At 39.1% G+C, this 21,285-nt stretch overlaps 1 protein-coding gene across 3 annotated transcripts in view; it reads right to left on the bottom strand.

Moving 5' to 3' along the window:
* LOC308407117 (uncharacterized protein) overlaps nt 1–15,100 on the bottom strand; it is a 39,439-nt gene extending 24,339 nt beyond the window's left edge. For all 3 annotated transcript variants that reach the window (XM_080898568.1, XM_080898569.1, XM_080898570.1), the window contains exons 1-2: nt 14,972–15,100; nt 1,434–3,342 (exon numbers count right to left, since the gene is read on the bottom strand). In XM_080898568.1, the coding sequence (XP_080754694.1) occupies nt 1,434–2,951 (1,518 nt within the window). In that variant the 5' untranslated portion in view covers nt 2,952–3,342; nt 14,972–15,100. The remainder of the gene's footprint in view (nt 1–1,433; nt 3,343–14,971) is intronic.
* Between the last annotated feature and the right edge of the window lie 6,185 nt (nt 15,101–21,285).

The raw sequence follows: 21,285 nt of genomic DNA, 5'->3' as shown, positions 1-21,285 counted from the left end.
ATCGTTATCGCAAATTTTCAAATGTATATCGTGATAAATATTTTTGGTCATATCGCCCTGCTCTACTTGGAGTTACATTGCCACCCTGCAGCAACTAAATCTGTTTGTGGAGGAAACTTCTGTTTCAGAATTATGAGGTTCTGGCTGAACTCTTAATGTAAATTCAGGTTTATGTACATTTCAGTTTATATAGACAGCAACAGATAAGCATTTTTCTATCATTTATCTCAGTTGATTGGCATATTACTACAATGAGATGGCATATAATTGCTAATTCGACCCCATTCACACACAAACTGGTAGCAGAAAAGTTCTGTCTTATTGCCACTTTGTTATAGTATTGATACAATATGGCCCAAGTAATTTGAGTCGTACCGCAGTCTCCTAACACTGTTTTGCCTAGTGTGACTGCAGCATTAGACAGTCAAATTTTGTTCATCACTATGATGCCCTGCGACATTATGCAACACTAACTTGGACGTATATCCAGGTTGTCAAGGAAACAGCACTAAGCAATAAACCTCAAAAAGCATGTCACACATTTGTATAGACAAAGACTTTGATTACATTTTGAAAAATATGATAGATGATAATCATAGAAGTAACTACAGTTCAGTCCATAAGTTTTTGGACAACTGCTAAATTTTTGTCATTTTGCCTCAGTATGCCACTAGATTTGATGTGGCTGAATTCCAATTCATTTTCAGACTTAATTAATTTATCTCAAACTTTTTCAGAAGCTCAAAAGTAACTTTACAAATGCACATAGTCTTAAAAGATAATGACTTCCTAAAGTTCTGAACCCATACGAACTCCCAAATACTGTTTCCCTCTTTGAGATGCTCTGCCTTTACTGCAGGCACCTTCAATGGCTAATTGTTTGTGTGTCTCTCTCTTTTTTCAATACCCATTTTCTTTGCCTTGAGAAATTCTTGAGTTATTTCATTATCCATTTGCACTGTGAAAACACTATCTTTGCAGTTCTGCATCATTTGGCTAAAAATTGAGCGGGGAGTACAGCACTGTACAATTAATTCATCTGCTACCTCAATCAGCAGTCACTGAGACTATTCTCCTCATTCTACCAGTAGCCACACAATTCCTCTACAATGTTTGTCAAATGTGACACTTTGGATCATGAACTGTTCCTTTCCTTATATTGTTACAAAATTTCATATTGTTTTTGTTAATGGGTACACAGCTTACAGCTTGTGGTGCACACCTTACTGGAATACTTTTGTCAATATTACTGATTCAGTGAAACAATGTTTAAAATCAACTGAAAGTACCATTTATAGATTTTTTTTTCCAACAAACAGCCATCAGTTCTTCCAAATGAAAAGAAAATGAAATTGAAACTCAATCAAAATAACGTAATCTTAAAAAACTTGTCCTCCTAAACAAGGGCAAACAGAGTATACTCTTCCACCCACCTTCATATGAGCACATTGTTGTAAACACAGAGAACAGGTATGTGGAAAGATTTTTGGTGTGGCTGCAGCATAGTCTTGCTTCATGGCCCTTGTTGGGAGAGACTTTGAAAGCTCCCTGTTTGCCAAGCACTGCTTATTGGAAGATGGAATAGTTATGGTACTTCGGGGGGAAGAAAGTAGAGAAACTGGTTTTGCAGCAGCATTCATGATCTGTTTACTCTGCTTTCTTAGCTGTTGTTGTGTCCACTTATGCTGCTTCTTGTTCATCGGTTCAGCAACCTTAGAGTCTTGTTCTTGAGTTGTACTCTCTTCCTTGGTGTGAATGTAATCATTATCGGGATGCACAACACAGACCACACTGAGAGGTGGCTGAGTTTTTAAGGCTGACTGCTGATAAGTCTCTGGTTCTTTAAAGAGAACTAGCCTGGAGACCTCAGACATCTTAGGAAATCTTGAGTCTGTGTCCTTCTTCGGTGGAGAAAAAGAGCTGATGATTTCTTGAGAAGACCGGCTTGGTTGGATCTGTTGAGCTGCATTACTGCCTTGAGAAGTCACACAGACTTGGACTGAGCTCAGACTGGAAACAGTATCCTGCAGGTCAAATGGTGAAACCATCGTACTGGTTTTCCCTTCTATCATACTTTTTTGGAGTGGTTCTCTATTGTGGCTGCTACTCTCATAACAGTCCATCAACAACATACTTCTACTCCCACCATTGCTAGCTCTCTTGTCACTGCTCTTCCCAATCTCATCTACAGTATATTTGGCAGTGTGTCCAGAGTCAATCACTTTACTTGGTTGAACAGTAGGTGACATTTCATCCTGCCACATCTCTTCTCCTCTTTTTGTATTTAACCTGTCCCTTCTACTCATACTGGTGGTTGGCTGAAGATCTGGATTTGGTTCTGATTGAACTGCATTTGTACCCCTTTGATTGCGTATTTGTTGTAAGATAAAAGGCAGGTTACTAGGGGTGATCTGGTCTTCGGGGTAAGAAATCAGATATTCCAAGTCTTCTTTTTCAAGTCCAAACTGCAAAAGGATGTTAGCAGCTTCTTCTGATGTGTACTGAGGGTACCTGGACTCTGCCACAGCCACAGGTTTGTCAGGCAGTTGAGAGTCATAATCACCTAAACCTGGAATGGATTGGATATGACATTCTCCTTCACTCAGAGCAGCAAATCTACTGTCATGACTGCTTTTATTGCTATAAGAAGCCGGTGATGCATGGAATTTAGAAGAAGAATCCTCAATTTCACTTTTGTAGTTTGGCAACCAGTCCATGCCGCTATCAACATCAGAGAGTCTTTGAGAGAGCGAAGACATCGGATTGCTTGTTTCAGTGATTGATGAATGAAACTCATCTCTAGGCGTGCTAGTAAAATGACTGTCCTGAGAGTCAGCCAGAGTCATAGACCTGTTAGGGTCCCCACTTGCATGTACATCCGATAGTCCATACTGCCCCTGGTTGGAACTTTGGTTCCCAGAGGCATGGGTGTTATCCATGGGATGGGACATGATCTTATCACCCTCCAGAAGGTTATGTAGGGCTGGGGTAGTCAGGAAGGAGGATGCTGCAGTTAGACATGGAGATGGCGTGCTGAATATTGTTGGTAAGGTGGTAGGTCAACAGGCAACTACAAGAGTGCCATTTATCTATATCAGTGCAAGGTGGACGTTCAAAAGAGTCAACTCCAAGGTAACTTCTCCTCAATCACTAGTGAGATCCCTGGAAGCTCTCAATGTTGTGGCCTTTGTAGAGGCCCTGGAGCAGAAGAAGAGATACTATCCCTCAAAAATAACAAAAAGTTGAAAAATTAAAAATGGAGTTATTGAACTGGTGTGGGCGTCAATTTCTTGGATCGATGGAATTCATCATCTGCATGGTCTTGTCCTGATTTGCTCAGTCCTGCAAGATAGAAATGATGTCACTGATATCATGTCAAGGTCTTTTCTGGGGAAAAAAAAAAAAAGAAAGACAGACAAAAAGCAAAGCAGGCAAAAGCATAAAATGATAGGTGAAGAGAAGAAAGAAGATCATATGACATAGAGAATAGGGCTGCTCGATTATGGAAAAAATGATAATCATGATTATTTTCACTGAAATTGAGATCTCGATTATTTGATGATATTTATTTAACCCTTTAAGACCTACTATAGAACCAAGTCCGCCAGAGCTTATATTATTTTTTTACATGTTGTAGTGCCATTTGTGGGAGCATTTCAAGTTGCTATACAACTGTTATAGCCCATATTTTAATAATATGTATGCATTAAGTCCATAGTAACTACATTAATTGCAAAAAAGTGCAATAAACTACAAAAAAATTGAAAATCGTTTTTGTTTTGTTTTTTTACATACATTTCTACTCGGAGAAATTTAAGAGGTTTATCCCTCAAAACTTTAAATACAAAAAAGTTGCAAAAAATAGTTTCCCACCACAGGAAATTTATTTTGAGTGTCTTCATAGTTTTATTTTGGAGATACACCAATTTTTATATACACTGCAGGAAAAACGAAAAAAAAAACAATCCTATGATGCAAATTTGCAAAGAAAACAGCAGGTGCATCAAAATAAACTATTTCCAGCAGTGCAATTCGAGTTCTAAGCATCCCAGAAACTATTCAGAAAAGTCAAACATGACCAGTATAGGCTTTTAAGGCCTACGAGTAAAAAACTACATTTCCGCGAAAATGACGTCACTTCCGGTTTCGAGCAGGAAATGGCGGACATGTGATAGTTCGCGCTGACATCTGTTTCACTGTGGGAAGTGTTACGAACAGCTGATCGGATCGGCAAAGCGTGTTTCTGGAATATTATGTTTTTGTTCCTGCAAGAGCTTTTTATGCAATTTTTGCAAAGCTATATGTGGAAGGAAACCGTGACCGAGGACAAGCTGATGGCATAAGATGTAAGTACAACTCCTCTGGTTTCATATGCAAAACAAATTATTGCGCTAGCTTAGGCGGTTCCGGTTCTACAGGGATTTAAAAATAGTTACACAACACGGAGCGTGCTGCTCTGACCGGCTTTAAAGGGTTAACAATGACTTTAAAAAATAATATAAAATAGTGTGCAACACCACTGAAGTTTTTTTTTAACCTCTCTTTTCAACCAACGGCAGTCACTCTCCTCTCCAAATAACTTCTGCTTAGCTTTCCGAGCTTCCCTCGGGTGCTCTTAATCAGCGGTCTCCAACCTTTTTTGTGCCATGGACCAGTTTATGCCCGACAATATTTTCACGGACCGGCCTTTAAGGTGTCGCGGATAAATGAGGGAGGGGCTAATAATCGGCTCAGTCATTTTTAATGATCGTTGAAAGCCCAGATCGTAATCGTGATTAAAATTCGATTAATTGAGCAGCCCTAATAGAGAATACATTTATTTAGTCTTTCTTTCAATGAGACCCACCTAAGTATGTCTGACAAAGTATTTCAATTTCTATCTGTAAGAAAGAACAATGCCAATTATGATCAATTTACTAGTGGACAAACCCCTCTCTTATTCTAAAAGCTTCAACCAGCTAGCCTTGGCCTCTACCATCTCATGCTTCTCTGGCAGCTGGTTGTGGAAATCCTCAATATTGTGCAGTTGCTTTCACAGGGAAGATCTCATCTTACGACTAGACAGACTCCAACTTGACCTTTTGGACTGCAGCTAAAGAGGTATTCCCTTTCTGGGGAGATCTTGTGTTAAGTTTGAATTGCACTCAAATCAGCAGATGCAAGACCGGTTTACTTTTCTGAAGCAGAACAAGGATCAGCTGTGATCCAAAACCAAGCAGCTAATTTTACTGTTCTATTCTCAATTTGTCACAAGAAAAATTGGAAATTGCATACAGATATTTATTGAATAAAATATAAACATACATGAAAATACAGAATAAGGCAAACACAGGGTTTATTTAATTGACAATATTGAGTATGACCACAGGCTGAAATGGAGTCGCAAACCACGAGAGAACCTCCGCTGTGTTTTACAGATAGCTGTAAATGACGACTGTTATACCTCTCTCCTGATCTCCTGTGGATACATTGATGACGGGCTGAACAAAAAAAATTTCAAGTTTGGATTCACCACTCCATAAGACTCACTGCAACTGACTTCCAGTCCAGTTCTTGTGTAATCTGGCATACCTCAGCCTTTCCTCCGCATTTCCCTTTCTTAAGAATGGCATCCTGACAGTCACCCTTCCCCTGAGACCATTTCTGATGAGGCTTTAGTAAGCAGTAGATAGATCAGCTGAAGTTCCAGATGTATCTCTTAGGTCCTGTGTCAGATGTGTTTTCCTAGTTTTTAGTTTGTAGGTTTCCTACTTTCCTAAATTTTTAAGGACACACTGTATGTATAAGTGTTCAGCTAAAAGCTCTTTGGGAATTACCTTATTGGTGCAAAAACACAGTTTTATATCTGGAAACAGTTTTATCTTTAGCTTTGTTAGTTTTTTCCAGATTGTAAAGAAATTATATAAGAAAATATATTTTTGTGAAAAAGTTCCTATTTTAAAATGGGTCTTTTAACCTGTCTGTTATGAGTGAATTTTTTTCATGCATGAATAATTCATAGATCAGTCTTAAGCAGTGTTGGTCAAGTTAATTGAAAAAAGTAATCAGTAACTAATTACTGATTACTTCCCCCAAAGAGTAATCCCGTTACTTTACTGATTACTTATTAGTAATTAGTTACTTAGTTACTTTGTAAAAAACACGATTTACAACCTGAATAGGTGATAAAGCGATACATAATCCATCATACAAAATGTAATCAAATGGAAACGTCTGTTTTTAAAACTTGTTTTATTAGTTTTAGTCTTTTAACTTTATGCATCAAGCAAAAAATTAAATTATATGCAACATTCTCTGACTGGAAGAAATTTGTTTAACATTTAAACCTATTTTCTGCACATTCCAGCACATAAAATAAAATAGTTTTTTGTGTTTACACTCACTCTTTCAAATAGATGCAAGTAAAACACAGCAGAAAATAAATAAAATCAAAGACTAGCTGTCCTGTTGCTCTATTTTCACCTGTAAAGCAGGAGTGGGGTAGGCGGAGGTATACCCTGGTGCAGGTGTGCCGCGGTCAGTTGAAGAATCCGCGAGTTTCTCTGTGAATTTCCCATTACGTCATTGCGCACTCGGTGCTTGCTCGGAAGTTCAGGGTTTTTTTTCGCTGTAAAAAGATTTTTTCTCCCACACACACCAGACACTAATGTTTTTGTCACTTTTTATGGAATCAAACTCAAAGTAAGGTCAGTACTTCCACGCTTTAAACGCTGCACGCTCATACTCTCTCCCGCACTCGATATATTATCCATTGTTGATCTGCACACAGCTGTTGTCACGAACGTCGCACTCGCTTACGTCACTGTCATGACACATTCTCGCAAAAAAAATCACGGTTAATAATCCCTTACTTTACTCGTTACTTGAAAAAAGTAATCATATTACAGTAACGCGTTACAGTAATGCCTTACTGCCCATCTCTGGTCTTAAGTGACTTAGCAAATGTTTAAAACACCTCTGAAAATGGTCGGGTACAAAGACTGGACTGAAAATGAGTGTGAAAGAAGCCAATGTCCAAAGCAGAACTTTGAAAGACCTTCAGAAAGTGTGGAAAACTATTGCTTAAGAGCACTTAAAAATGTTAATACAGTCTGGCTCCTTGGAAGCAAAACATAATGAAATGTGGCAAGATGAATAAAAGACATCCCATTTCACATGCCAAGAAAGGAAGTTATTTAAAAAATAAATACATTTTCCACTTGCTGCTACAAGATTACCTGAACAACCGTGACATTTTTTTCTATGTTGCCTAATCAGGATTATGCAACCCTAAATATTAATTCATTTCCTACACCAAGTGCACACATCAACATTACAACCTGACTTCTGAGATATAACAGGATCATCTCCCACAACGAGACACTCTTTAATTCCTTTAGTAGTTTCATTTCATGGGAAATAAAAATGGCTGCCAAGAAAAAGGTTTTCTGAACACGCCACCTGAACAGACCAGAGGCGCTTACACTGTTGTGGAAGTTTCTATTTAATAAAGCCTGCAGACAAATGGTGAGCAGTAGCTAATATTCTTTCATCAGAAAAGAACAAAAACCCAAGCTTGGTCAGAGAAGCCAACATTGCTGGGGCAGTTGATTGGCAGAGTCTCTGCTTGAGCCCAGAATGGCCCTGAGTTTAAATACTTCCTACAGAAACAAAAGGCAGTACGCAGCTGTTTTCACACCTTTGGTCTTCACACTCCCTTGCTATCTCTTACAGTGGTTGAAGAGACAAAAGGCTCCGCTACCTTTAGAATTGTCTGCTTTTCCTCCAACTTCCTGAGATACAATCACCCGGCTTTTCAATGGCATGAATGTGTTAGACGTTGAGATCTTTGGAGAGTGTGAATAATACATACATAAAATGCGGTGGTGCATTTTCCACAGTGACAAGCCAAAATGCCTGCTGCGGAAAAGGCTTTTAGTGAAACATACCACACTGTATTTACAGTTGAATATTGGGGTGCGGGGGGTGGGGGTTGGGGTTATAATAGGGCTGGGCGATATATCAAGTTTTTAAAAAATATCGATAAATTTTTCATATGAGATATAAGATGTGACAATATCCTTTATATCGATATAGTCTATGTTACGTTATAATTATACTTGTGGAGCCGCAAGTTTGCCTCTCTTTCGTCCACTTTCGTCTTTACGCAACGTTACTCGGCCTCGCCCCTCCTTCACTGAACACAGCTCCCCCCCCTCCCCCATCACTTCACCTGCAGGAAGCGACAAGATGGACACGGCAAATCTCCGTTAATGAGTTACTGCGCATCGCCCCGTGCGTGGGGCTGGACGTCGTCAACGTGTTAGCTAGCTAACCACGCTAACGAGCTAACCACGCTAACGCCGTGCAGCCCAGAGGCGCTGCACAGCCTAAAATCCTTGCATTTTCTCAAAAGTCGACAGCGCGCCTTATGTATGAATTCTGGTTGTGCTTGATGGCCGCGAACCGATTTTATGTGGTACACAGCGCTCAGCAATCTGTCAAAAAATGTTTTAGTACGACTTTGGTAAGCTACGGAGCTGCACCGCTTGATGGACTGTCAGAGCATTACGGCTACCGAGGAGCCTTCGCGGAGTGATACGTACTGTGCTTCAACGTAATATTACCCTACTGTGTATAAGGACTATAAATGGCACCTGTTAAGAGACGTGGTTACGAAGAGGATTTCAAACTCAATGCTGTCAGTCACACAGTAGAAGTTGGGAACAGAGCAGCTGTGAAATCTGTCTCTTTGTTATTATGCTCAGCATCTGTTAGTTTACATTTTGACTGCACAATTGTGAGCTTTTTGTTATGCACAAAAAACACATTGTTTTCTTTTATTTATGGAGCATTATTATTTAATAAATGCTCATAATTTATTTTTGAGTAAATCTTATGTACATCTATGCTCTATGTTAATAAAAGTGCCTGTGTGACATCTGGGACACAGCTTTGACTAAGAACTCTCTTTTTGTTCTTACTTTATGGCTTAAAAAAAATAAATATCGAGATATATATCTTATATCACCGTCCAGGTAAAAAATATCGAGATATGAATTTTGGGTCATATCGCCCAGCCCTAGTTTATAATATGGCGGTTAATGGGGGTAAGAATACAAAATAGAAAACAGGCCTGGAATGGGAAAAAAGAATTGGGGTGCAAGGCAGGAGGGCAATCAACCCCCACCCCAAGGGCAGGGCAGGACACAACACTTACTGAGGGTGAGGGGCAGACAAAGGGCAAACGCACACTATCTTAAAAGGAGATGGGGGACAGGGTGTCAGCACCCCTGGCCACTGTACCAGTGTTTTTCCTATGTGTGTTTTACTGTAGGGGGAGGAGATCAGAGGTTATGACTTGTGTGGAATTCTTTAGATCAGCCTTTAGAATAGGACTGCAGTGTGCTGATCTCCAGATGCATCTATAAGAGTAATGGGAAATAAAAGTATTGTGTGAAACTTGGAAACATCTCTGCGTGATCTGTGATTGTCCTGCTAAACCTCAGTGCTGCGTTCGATACTGTCGACCATAATATTCTATTAGAGCGATTAGAACGTGCTGCAGGTATTACAGATTCTATTTCTCTCTCAATATCAGACTTGATTTAAACTTTGCTGATCAACTGGGCGTTTATAAAATATGCTGTGGCAAATAAATTAGCAGAAAAATAAATGGCCGAAGCCCCAAGATTATCTTAAAAACACTATTACTTAAAAACAAAGTATTGATGTTATTCCTAATTTATTTTCAACTCTTCTCATTTGAGCTCAGAGTGCATTAAGCTTTGACTGGTGAATTGAAATGATGTTAGCAAAACCTTATCTTTCTGTCTGTGTAATAGAGCAAATAGAGGCTAGAAGGGTTTTGCTTTGGTTCTATCTTACATAATGTCTCTCAGACAAAACATAATGAGTGAGCAAGAAAGAACCCAAAGCATTGTTACCTGAGCTTTTCAGTCACTCCACCAGATTTAAGAAAAAGATATAACTCACAAACATACAAAGACAGAAGTGTTAGTCTGTCAGGTGTGAAACACCTTCAAACTGCTGCTGCTTTGCTGTTGGCTTCCCCCATGTAATAGAAATTTGTTGTTCTGACGTGCCCTGATATCCTGCACTGTATGCTGAAAGCAGGGAGTGCATCAGATTCCTCTTTCAGTTTTGTTTCACGGTCAGTACACACCGTGCAGCTGCACCTAGTTCTAAAACAGCTGGGCGAAGACAGCACAGTGAGAAGTTAACAGTCTGCTACATCCTTTGCATCCCTTTAAAAGAGGTTTTCTTTGCCTGATCTGACCCCTTAAGTCAGATTGCAACCACACTCTCCTGCTACCTGCTGCTATCACACATGCAAACATGCAACCAAAGCAAACAAAACAACTCATACATTAATAGGCTGGTTCTCAGGAGGATATGTGGGGCAAACCATTAATATTTGTACATTTACAGTCAGATGACATACCAACACAGTGTTGCTCCATCACACTCACAGAGAAAAACAGGAGGGAAGATTAGGAAGAGAGACTAGTGACATAACAGAAATACAGCTTTCTTTAATTTTTTTTATTTTATTTTGAAAAACAACATGTTTTGCTGTCATTTCTGCTCAATGGGATTAAACTGATGCAGTTCAAATAAACTGAGTTTCAGATCCCACTGATTCTTCTGAGACAGTATGTTGAGCTTAATCAAACAGAGCCTGAATCTATTTATTCTATTTATTGTTTTTTGGTAGAGTGGTTTTATTCTGGCCTTGCAAGAGAGTGGCAAATTGTCGAGGGTGAACGCTACCACTCGCCCTATGGTAGCTCTGACACTGATACTAATTTTGATGTTTACCACTGTGAGAATCCCCTCTTTTTTAACATGTTTCTCCAAAACCTGTATATGCCTTTAATGACAATGGTGCCTTTCCAGATGTGCAAGCTGCCAATTCCATGGGCACTAATGCACCTCCATACTGTCAGGCTTTTGAACTGAGTGCTGATAACAAGGCAGATGGTCCTTGTCTTCTTTATTCAGAAGGACAAATTATCTATTTCAGATTTGACTCATCTGACAGCAGAACATTTTTTCCACTTTGCCTCACAGCCCATTACAAGTGGGATGACATGTTTACACATGGCTCCTTCTTTTAATGAGCATGCTTTAACCTGCATTTGAGGACTGTATGCTGTGAAGCACATATGTGTTAATGAGATTTGAAAACCATTGTATGTGTTGTTTTTAAACATTTTGTTGTTTAAATTTTTGCAGAAATCAAGGTTGTGAAAGACAGTGATAAACTGTGAAACAGCAGAAACCTTATCAGGCATTCTGGGAAAATGCCTATGAACCTAATGACAATATGTGACAGAAATGCTTACTGATTATCAATGATGCACTTACTCAAGGCCAAATTTGCCCAAAAGTTTGAACTGCCAGGAAACTCAATAGTAGACAAACCAAGCAAAAACACCCAGGCAGAAAATGACGACTGCAAAAGAAGTCCCTAACTCATGTGTCCCCTCCCAGGCCAAATTATAGAAAGACAAATCCTTTGAAAAATTGCAAGACATAAAAAGTGGGTAAAAGTCACAGTGAAAAGTGCAATGCTCGACTCTTTTCCATTGCACATCTGGATAATCCTATCGAGCAGTAAATGTAAAATATTAGGTTATTTCTGAATTATAGATTGAGGTCAATACAGCCTGTTGTCAGATGATCATAGTGTAAATCCAGCTTCCTGCTTGCTTAAAGACAGCACTTACTAAAGGCAGGGTGCCATCGTTTTTTAAAATCAGTTACATACTTAGATGTGCTCATAGATGTTTAGTGTGCTCAATATGCAAGATTTTGAATTACAACATATTCTAGCAGTCTTTACATAGCCCATCATCAGTCATCAGCTACAGACTACAAACTAACTAATTTTGTTAGTGTTCAACGTAAACATCCAAGGTAGGAGGTAATGGTTAGCAATGTTTTATAATTAGCAGTAATTAATATTGATGAAATGTTTTTTATTTGAATTTAGAAGCAGAACATTGGAGGTTATCCAAGTCTTTAAGACTTCCCTGCAGTTTAACTAATTACTGTGTGTCATCTAACTCTATGGATGGCAAAAGCTTGGGATCATCTACATGGAAATGAAAAAGTATAATATGCTGTAGAATGATATAGTTTCCTGGGGCAGGATTGTATGTTAAACAGCTAAAATAAACCATTAACGTTATAAGTTGAGAGGTTAAAACTGTCAGTCAATCACCACTACAACTGGCAAAAAAAACCTGTCCAAATAAGATCTAAAACACCAAACTCAACCATTATTACAAATTATGAGGACTTAAAACAAGAAACACTAAGTATAACATATAAATAAAGAATGATATTAAATGTACATGAGGGACAGCGTGTAAAATGTTAGCTTGAGTATACAAATCAGATGCTTAAAATGTTTATTCCAGTAGAATACTTTTGCAGCAAGACAAATCTTGCATAGACATCACACACATGGGCAGAAACGAACCATTCAGTAAAGCCCACGCTGTTTTAAAATGACTGACACAATCTCCAAAACAACCTCATATCTAACGCACTTCCAGTATTGGAGACTCCACTCATAAGACAATGCAAATGCTCATAAATAGTAAATACTGGGCTAAGATTTTCTTCATGTAGTGATGCAAGTCCTTATCCATTTTAGGGTGTGGTGGTGCCGGAGCATATTCCAGCTGGGTCAGAAGTACACCCTGTATTTGCAGCATAATGACTTGTGTTTCATCACTGGTCTATGCAATAACAAACTGGTACATCTGAAAACATTTTCAGTTGCTTACTGTCTGGCAAACTTTTGACTCTAGGTTGATCTGACACTAGGGTTGCCAACCGTCCCTTAAAATACGGAATCGTCCCGTAACAAAAGTACACGTCCCGTATTGAGCTAATAAGGGACGCACTTTGTCCCGTAATACAGTGAGAATCAAAAGTAGTCTATAAATGTTTATGGAATTAACGCTTTGTTTGAAAACATAATTCCCAGCCCCTCTCCTGCTTTGTGACCAATGAGCTGACAGCACACTTATGACAATTCGAGTATGACAATTCAGATTACCGCTCATCTCATTGGTCGAGGAAAGGTCGCTTACGGAGAAAATACCGGAAGACAACAGATGACCACAACAAGAAGCATGGCCAACAGGGGAACAAACGCCGTCACTGCGGTGCAAGTCTCGGACGACAGTACACCTAAAGCTGGGCAGACACTGTGCAATTTTTTCAGTCGCGTTATTCAGCTCCTGCTCAAACTGCACGATTGACTCGCAGGGGTTAGAAGTTGGTAGGTCACGATGCAGAGTCTCACACTATACCGCCCGATGCTCTGATGCGACCTGAGTGCTCACACTGTGCCTCCATAACATGAAGGTTATAACAGAAAATCTGTCGCTCGCTCTCTCTGTCTTTCACTCACACAGACACACACACCACCACCATCAACTTTGCTAAATTGCTAATGAAAAACATTGATCAGGCAGCTGTGATTTAGCAGCGATGTAGATCCAACTATTTTCACGGTTGTTGTGGTCGTGATAATTTTGTGAGGCCACATCGAAAAGGCTCGGATGAGCTTTCCAAAGTTCTACAAGTTGTGCCTCCATCGCTTGTGTCCAGATCACACGCTGCACAGCCGTGCTGCTCCATCTTTTTCACGGCGTTTACGTGTTTGCGCGCGAGCAGTGTGAGCGGCTCACGAGCGATTGATGATCGGGAGCTGGTCGTGAGGTGTTAATCACTTCTCGTTACCCCACGTATACTACACGACGCACGATGAAGGCCAAAATCGGTCCGATCACTCAAAAATCGGCTCAAAATGGGCCTAAAACCGCACAGTGTGAGCCCAGCGTTAGAGCAGCAATGTTTGTTCCCCTCAGAGAAAGGGAAGAATGGGAAAAGGAAAACACCTGGCTGGAAAAAGTTAATATGGGCATGTGCAGTGAATATCAGCGCTATGTGGCCAGAAGTGTGATAATATAATTTATTTTGTGTAATAAACGACTGCAAGGATAGATGATTACAACAAATAGATGACTAATACATAGATGAATAATGATGATGAGTTAAGATGCGTAATCATGGGAACAAGCGGGTTTTCAAACGGGAGCAGCTGATTAGCATTAGAAAAGCTGAAATAATACCTCAGCTGAAGCCAATTGTACTAAATGCACTAAATGTGCACAAGAATATTTTTCTTTCTATTGTTTTCTATTATTTTAAGTTAAGCAGGACAGAGTTCTTTTAAAGAAAGATTTACTTATATTCTCAAAAGTTAAGCATGACAGGCTTCTGTTTAAGAAAGAGACCTGTTTTACTGTGTTAATGTTGTCATTTTGAGCTAAAAATAAATGGCTAAATGATCATTTGTTTCACATGTGTTCATATCACAAAGAATACACATCTACTTAAATCAAATTCAAGTCAAAGGGTAAAAAAAAATAATTTCACACACAAAAAAAGAGCTAGAAAATTCACCACACTGGGAAGGGTGAAGACAACTGGGTCGCCCGGCCCTGGCCACGAGGTGTCCCTTATTTATTTTTCAGGGAGGTTGGCAACCCTATCTGACACGTAAAGTTCAGTATTATTTAGCAACATGTTTCAGTTCACCACTAGGGTGCTTGACCCTAGTGGTGAATAGTGGCCCTCCGGAGAAGACCTAAAAACTTCTTAAAAACTCCAACAGGGGTGATACCTTATTTTTAACCTAATCATAGTTTAATATTAACGTTTCATTTGACTTTATTGATCTTTATCATGTTTAAAAAGGACCGCAAACGCCAAACTCCTGAGCCAAGTTATCAGTGGCACTGTGATAAAGTTAGCCTTACGTTTAACAACAAAACAGACGCGGAACACATTTTTCATAGTGAGTCTAAAGGCTGTAACAGACCAACAAACACCGACTGTGAGTAAAAGAATGAAACTCGGGTTGTTTATGGCATTTGTTTCCTACCTTTCGTTATGGCTTTGCTTTCCTGTTGCTTTGATGAGCGGAAACTTCCTCTGCTGTCTGTTCCGGTTTGAAAGACGAGCCTTCAAAATAAAAGCACGACCTCTGAAAGACGACGTTTCTATGACACCCCCCCCCCCCCCCCCACACACACACACACACACACACACCGTAGACAGTAAAGATTAAAAATAGACATCGAAGAAAAGCCGAATAAAAAAAGAATGTTGAAAAGAGAGAACTAACCAAAACAATAATATTAGCACAATATGAGCTAATGAAAGAAATGAAATAAAAAGACAGGACCAAGGTGGCTGTGCAACGGGAAATCCAAATATTTTGTTAGGAATTGTATAGTTTTTGGTGAAACCGCGTGCCTACTGGTCATGTCAACGATGAACTGCGATAAACAAAGCCACCTCCTGCACCTATTACTTTTCACTTGTCCAAACCAGGGTCATGAGCGGGGACTACGTCCATGAACCTTTTCTCTGATCGTTCTCTTTTCCTCCTGCCTGGCAGCGCCATTCTCAACATTTTCTTTTCATCATATCCACTATTTCTCCTCCGCACATGTCCAAAGCTTTGGATGCTTGACCTAAGGTATTTAAATTCACGTACAAAGCAGAAGTACCCATTTTTAATAATAATAATATCTAAAGTGATTTAATAATATGGCATAATTTATTGTTGGATTAATATTACGAAATCTGTAATAAATTATTAAAACAAATTAAAATAAATTGCATGGTAAATATACTAAATTAGAAGTAGCCAAAGCAACAATTACTTAATCATCTTGATTATCTAATGAAAACCTTTACACCAGGGGGCAGCCTTGTACCAGTGTTGAGACTTTTGCAACTGTTCTTTTAGCAAGTCTTTTTTTCCAGCCCCGCCCCAATCCTTCCTTACAGGTGCTTGTGTATTCACACTCTTTTGATGTGTCTACATGTTTTACAGTTATTTAAATCACAAATATTTAAAATAAGTACAATTTAAGTATGTGTATTATTTTTATTTGTGTAAATATTCCCTATAATATAAAATGTAGCTTGCTTGTAATTCTTGAAATTAATAGGCTCAGATAAGTATAATATGTTTGTCTGTCTGTCTGAAGGACACAGAGGGAGTTTGGTTGTGTTCCAACCTAAGCTACCATAAATGTTTTTACATACTCCCCAAAACTTTGACTAGACTAGACTAAAACTTTGTTTGATTGTGTTGCTAAAATAATTTTTTAAATAGCTCAAACAAAGAAAGTCCTTCTGTTCCCCAATGGCTACACCCTAAAAAATGCTGGGTTAAAATAACCCAATTTGTAACCCAGTGCTGGGTCAAATATGACTGAGCCAACGCTGGGTTGTTTAAACTTAACAGGGTTGGGTTATTGGTTTGACCCAGCACACTAGGTTAGGAAAACTATCCAAAAAATTGGGTTATATTGACCAGTGTTTACAGTTGAGGTTAATAAAAAATTGGATCGAAACTCAGAACCCATCTCATACTTTCTTTGTTCTATATACAGTGATTTCTAAACAGTTTGTCAAACAGAGCAACCTCACCCTCATTTCAGATAATAATTGTAACAGATGATATCAAGCATTTTAAGTAAAAATAACTTTCTTCATCACAAGATAGCTGGTGTTATCTGTCAAAAGACCTTTAATGAGTAGGTAAAGTTCTAGAATAAACAGAATAAACAAATAAATTGCACTGCAATTGCATATCAAAAATAACTCCATGATTTTCAAACTCTTAGAATTCACTTTTTACTTACCACATTTTATTTCATAGTAGTGGAGAAGTCCAGTAATGTCTGATCTTGTCACAGTCTAGTTGAAAATGGCAGTTTGTGAAGAATAATGTGGCTTCTTCTGAGGCTTATCTTCAATCCAAACAATCGGGTAAAAGTTTGACCCAATATTTGATCAAAGCTGCCCAACCTATGACCCAACTGAATTAGTCAAGCTGTGGAGTGAATTGAAGAACCTGGCACATTACCAACCCAACTTCTGAGTGATGACTTTTGAACCAATATTTGGTCACAATAACCCAACTTACAGTGGCTTGCAAAAGTATTTGGCCCCCTTGAACTTTTCCACATTTTGTCACATTACAGCCACAAACATGAATCAATTTTATTGGAATTCTACGTGAAAGACCAACACAAAGTGGTGCACACGTGAGAAGTGGAACCAAAATCATACATGATTCCAAATATCTTTTACAAATAAATAACTGAAAAGTGCGGTGTGTGTAATTATTCAGGATCCAAGAAGAAGACCATCATTTCATGTGGCTACCACTTTGGCGCCAGCTGTGGTCTCAAGGCTGGAGCCGAACAAAAACACCCTGATAACAGACTGTGCATAGACTGTTCTTCTTATCCTACTCAAGGCCACCTGGGTTGGCTGGAGGACTGTTTACTTAGCCTGGCAGGGTGAAGGACACTGTCTCAGCTGAACTCTGGACACACGCACACAATCATACACTGATACACACTCATACCCTCTCGCTTTCCAAACGCCTTCGATGCTTGTTCCCTCCTGGTGCAGATGGTCAACTGGACCAGCGCAGACATGCTGCAGGACCCGATGCGCTGTCCACACCGGCTCTCTCTTACCCTTACCCGCCCCTGTTGCTTGTCTTGTGTTTCTATGGTGTATTGATAGTCATGTGCTTTTACGCTGGGGTGGTTTTTTTTCTGTTCTCAAACTGTTCTCCCGTTAGGAGCTCAGTCTGAGTGGAGTTTTTTTTTCTCCTCCTCTCACCTCATGTTATGTATTTCGTTGTTTTTTCCTATCAGCCTACCTCTCTGACATGTCTTCCCAATGTGATGTTTGTGTAACGGTCAGAAGGTTCCTTTGTAAGTGTGCATGCGCCATTAGCGTGCTGCCTGCTGTAACCCATAATTTTCTTCGGGATTAATAAAGTATTCTCATTCTGATTCAGCAGGGACAGGGAAGCTGGTCAGAGTTGATGGGAAGATGCATGGAGCCAAGTGCAATCTGTCATGGTCCTGGGTCATTGACCCAGCGTTTTGTGTTTCATTTTGGTTTCATCTTGTGTTTGGTGTTTATTCTGAATTTGTATTAGTTCTTTGGGTTTGGTTGTCGTGTTTATTATCCCTACCTGTGTCTTCCCTCTGTGCTCCGTTCGGGTCCCTGCATTTGGTGTTGTTAAACAGTCTGTGTGTTTCCGGATTTACTTTGTAGGTCTGCTTCTTGTTATGTCCATTAGTGTCAGCTGTGTCCACCCCTGTGTGTCATCTCCTCATTACCTGATGTGTATTTATAGTGTATGTTGGCCTGTGCTCCTCGTCGTGTCGTCTGTGTTCATCCTCTATGTTTCTCAGTGAATCCTCCGTGTAACTCCGTCTTTATCTGTGTCTCTCCGCGTCTCTCTGCCCAGCATTTCATCAGCTGCCATCTCTATACATCTCCCACCGTTCTTATGTTTTCAGGCTTGTTTGTTAGTTTTTCCCAGTTTAGGTTTATGTTCAGTTCTGCCCTCACCTTTGTTATTTTCACTGTAAATAAATCGCCACTCGCATCTCCACTGCCATCTGCATCTTGGATCCTCATTCACTCCACCACACGACTGCGACCCCAGCCGTGACACAATCTTGGAAGAAAACCTCTTGGAGTCTGCAAAAGACTTGAGACTGGGGCGGAGGTTCACCTTCCAGCAGGACAACAACCCTAAACATAAAGTCAGGGCAACAATTGAATGGTTTAAAACAAAACATATCCATGTGTTAGAATGACCCAGTCAAAGTCCAGATCTAAATCCAATCGAGAATCTGTGGCAAGATCTGAAAACTGCTGTTCACAAACGCTGTCCATCTAATCTGACTGAGCTGGAGCTGTTTTGCAAAGAAGAATGGGCAAGGATTTCAGTCTCTAGATGTGCAAAGCTGGTAGAGACAGACCCTAAAATGACTGGCAGCTGTAATTGCAGCAAAAGGTGGTTCTACAAAGTATTGACTCAGGGGCAATGTTCCCTCTAATTTGTCATGTGTCTGAGCGAACACACAAACTCCCTGAGCGGTCCCTTGGACCACTGTGAGCAACAGCAGACATGTACACTGTGGTCACGCCAGCATTGAATCCATCCATGTTACATGGTTTATTAAAATAATCAAATTACAGCATTTACATTTATGTTAGACTACTTTTAATTAACTGCTTTAGCCCACTTACAATGAAAATTAAAAAAAAATATTGTTCATGACCTGTGTAGCATGTTAGCTCTGTTGGAAGCAAAAATAACTTGAACTCCAATTTTGAAAACACAACTTTTTTTTTCTATAAAGCTCTGACTTGTATTATGAGTCTGTGGTCTGGGAGAGAGTCCTGTAACTCTCTGTCTGCAAAATACAGTATATAATGACCAATGTTGGGCAATTAATTATATAGTTACTTCTTCAAAAAGTAACTGAGTTATGAAAACAACAAAGTTTTTTGCAGCTGTTTACCTCAAAATGCAGCCAAGGCGTTTTTTAAATAAACATTTCAAACTATTTACAGAACAATCAGCTGTTCTGCATCACATCTGATGCCAAACAAATTATTTGTGCCACTCCAAAAAATCATTTCCGTCCACTATGAGATAAAGGAGAACAACAGCCTGATACCTGCAGGCCTGACAACAGGAGGTGTATCACTCCTGTAACACCTGTAACACTCAGCAGTCGCCTCATTGTTCTGACACACACAACAAAACTATTGACTACACTACACACTAACTACACAAGATTTGCGCTAAACGTTGCAAATCTCTCACATCTCAAAACACCGCCGTCACTCCTAAAACTTCCCGCTTCCTAAGCAACTCTAAATGCCATGTTGCCATATCATTTTTTGATTGGTTGACATGGTACATTTTTCCACCATTAGGAAAGGGTGGGGTTTTTTTGTTTTTGTTTTTGCTCACAGGCTCAGAGTGCTTTCGAGCGCTTTCCTTATAAAACGCAGTTTTTACCGTTGCGTCCCGCAGTAAACATAAACAACGATAGTATTCAGGAAGAAAACCAAACATTGCATATATATATATATATATATATATATATATATATTTGATCATAACTCTTGTTTTACATGGCATAATTACGCACACCCCACTTTTCAGTTATTTATTTGTAAAAAATGTTTGGAATCATGTATGATTTTGGTTCCACTTCTCATGTGTACACCACTTTGTGTTGGTCTTTCACGTGGAATTCCAATAAAATTGATTCATGTTTGTGGCTGTAATGTGAAAAAATGTGGAAAAGTTCAAGGGGGTCAAATACTTTTGAAAGCCACTCGATGTAATAGAAATTTCCATACATAAAATGAACAGCGTCTTTTTTTCATGATTATAAAATAGATTTCTTGTAGCTACTTTTTCCTTGTCTTGTGTCATATCATAACTGCGTGACATGTTTATTAAATATCTTTGGGATAAAAAACAAAAGAAAAGAAAACTAGGGCAAACAAAACAAAGTCATGTATATAGAGACAATCATAGAGTAGCGATGACAGATGGACTGCATGTATTGTCTAAGTTGGGTGTGTGCATGTGTGACGTCAAATGTACATATGCGGGAAGAACAAAAGGGGCTTTTGGTTTTCAGACAAAAATATTTAATCATATGAGGTTAAAGTTATTCTGTTCTTTTCTTCTGTTCTAAATGCTGTGGATATGAAATTCCTTTGGTAGTTCACATGGTGCAACAGCAGCCATCACACAAACCCCAATGAAAGGGAATAGATTGAATTTATGCTTCCTGTATTGTGCTTAAGCAAACTTTTATTACTTTTGGTGGGCTTCAGGTATGCTATGTGTACAATTTAAATTTAAATGCAACTTTTTCACCATTCATTACACAGACACTCTGAGTTTTCGTTATCGTCTGGATTCTCAATTTTTTATTTGTTTCATGGTTGTCAAGCAATCAAGACTATCCCTTGAACATCGGGTGTTCTGGAAATAAGTAAAAAGCAGTTAATTTGGGAAAACAAAGCAATTTCTTAAGAAGTAAAATAATTTTGCTGAGCTGTTTTAATAAAGTAGAGAAAAAGTGGATTTCTGCATCACCAATGGTGATGTAAATAAAACAAAAAGCAGCTCAAAAGCAGTAATGCTGAATATAAAGAAGAGAAAAAATAGTTGTTCAAAGCAACCATTTTCACATGGGGGACAGAAACGTCAGTTTCATGACTTATAAATTTTAAATTTACATACAAAACATTGGCACGGCTTCCCATGTCTCCAAGTAAATGGACTTTGGTTAGAGACCTGAAATACTGTCGTGGTGAACACAAAAAACT

Source organism: Rhamphochromis sp. 'chilingali' (genome assembly GCF_963969265.1).
Source record: "Rhamphochromis sp. 'chilingali' genome assembly, chromosome: 1".
Taxonomy (NCBI): domain Eukaryota; kingdom Metazoa; phylum Chordata; class Actinopteri; order Cichliformes; family Cichlidae; genus Rhamphochromis; species Rhamphochromis sp. 'chilingali'.
The sequence above is the reverse complement of the archived record's forward strand: the minus strand, read 5'-3'. Positions and strand labels throughout refer to the sequence as shown.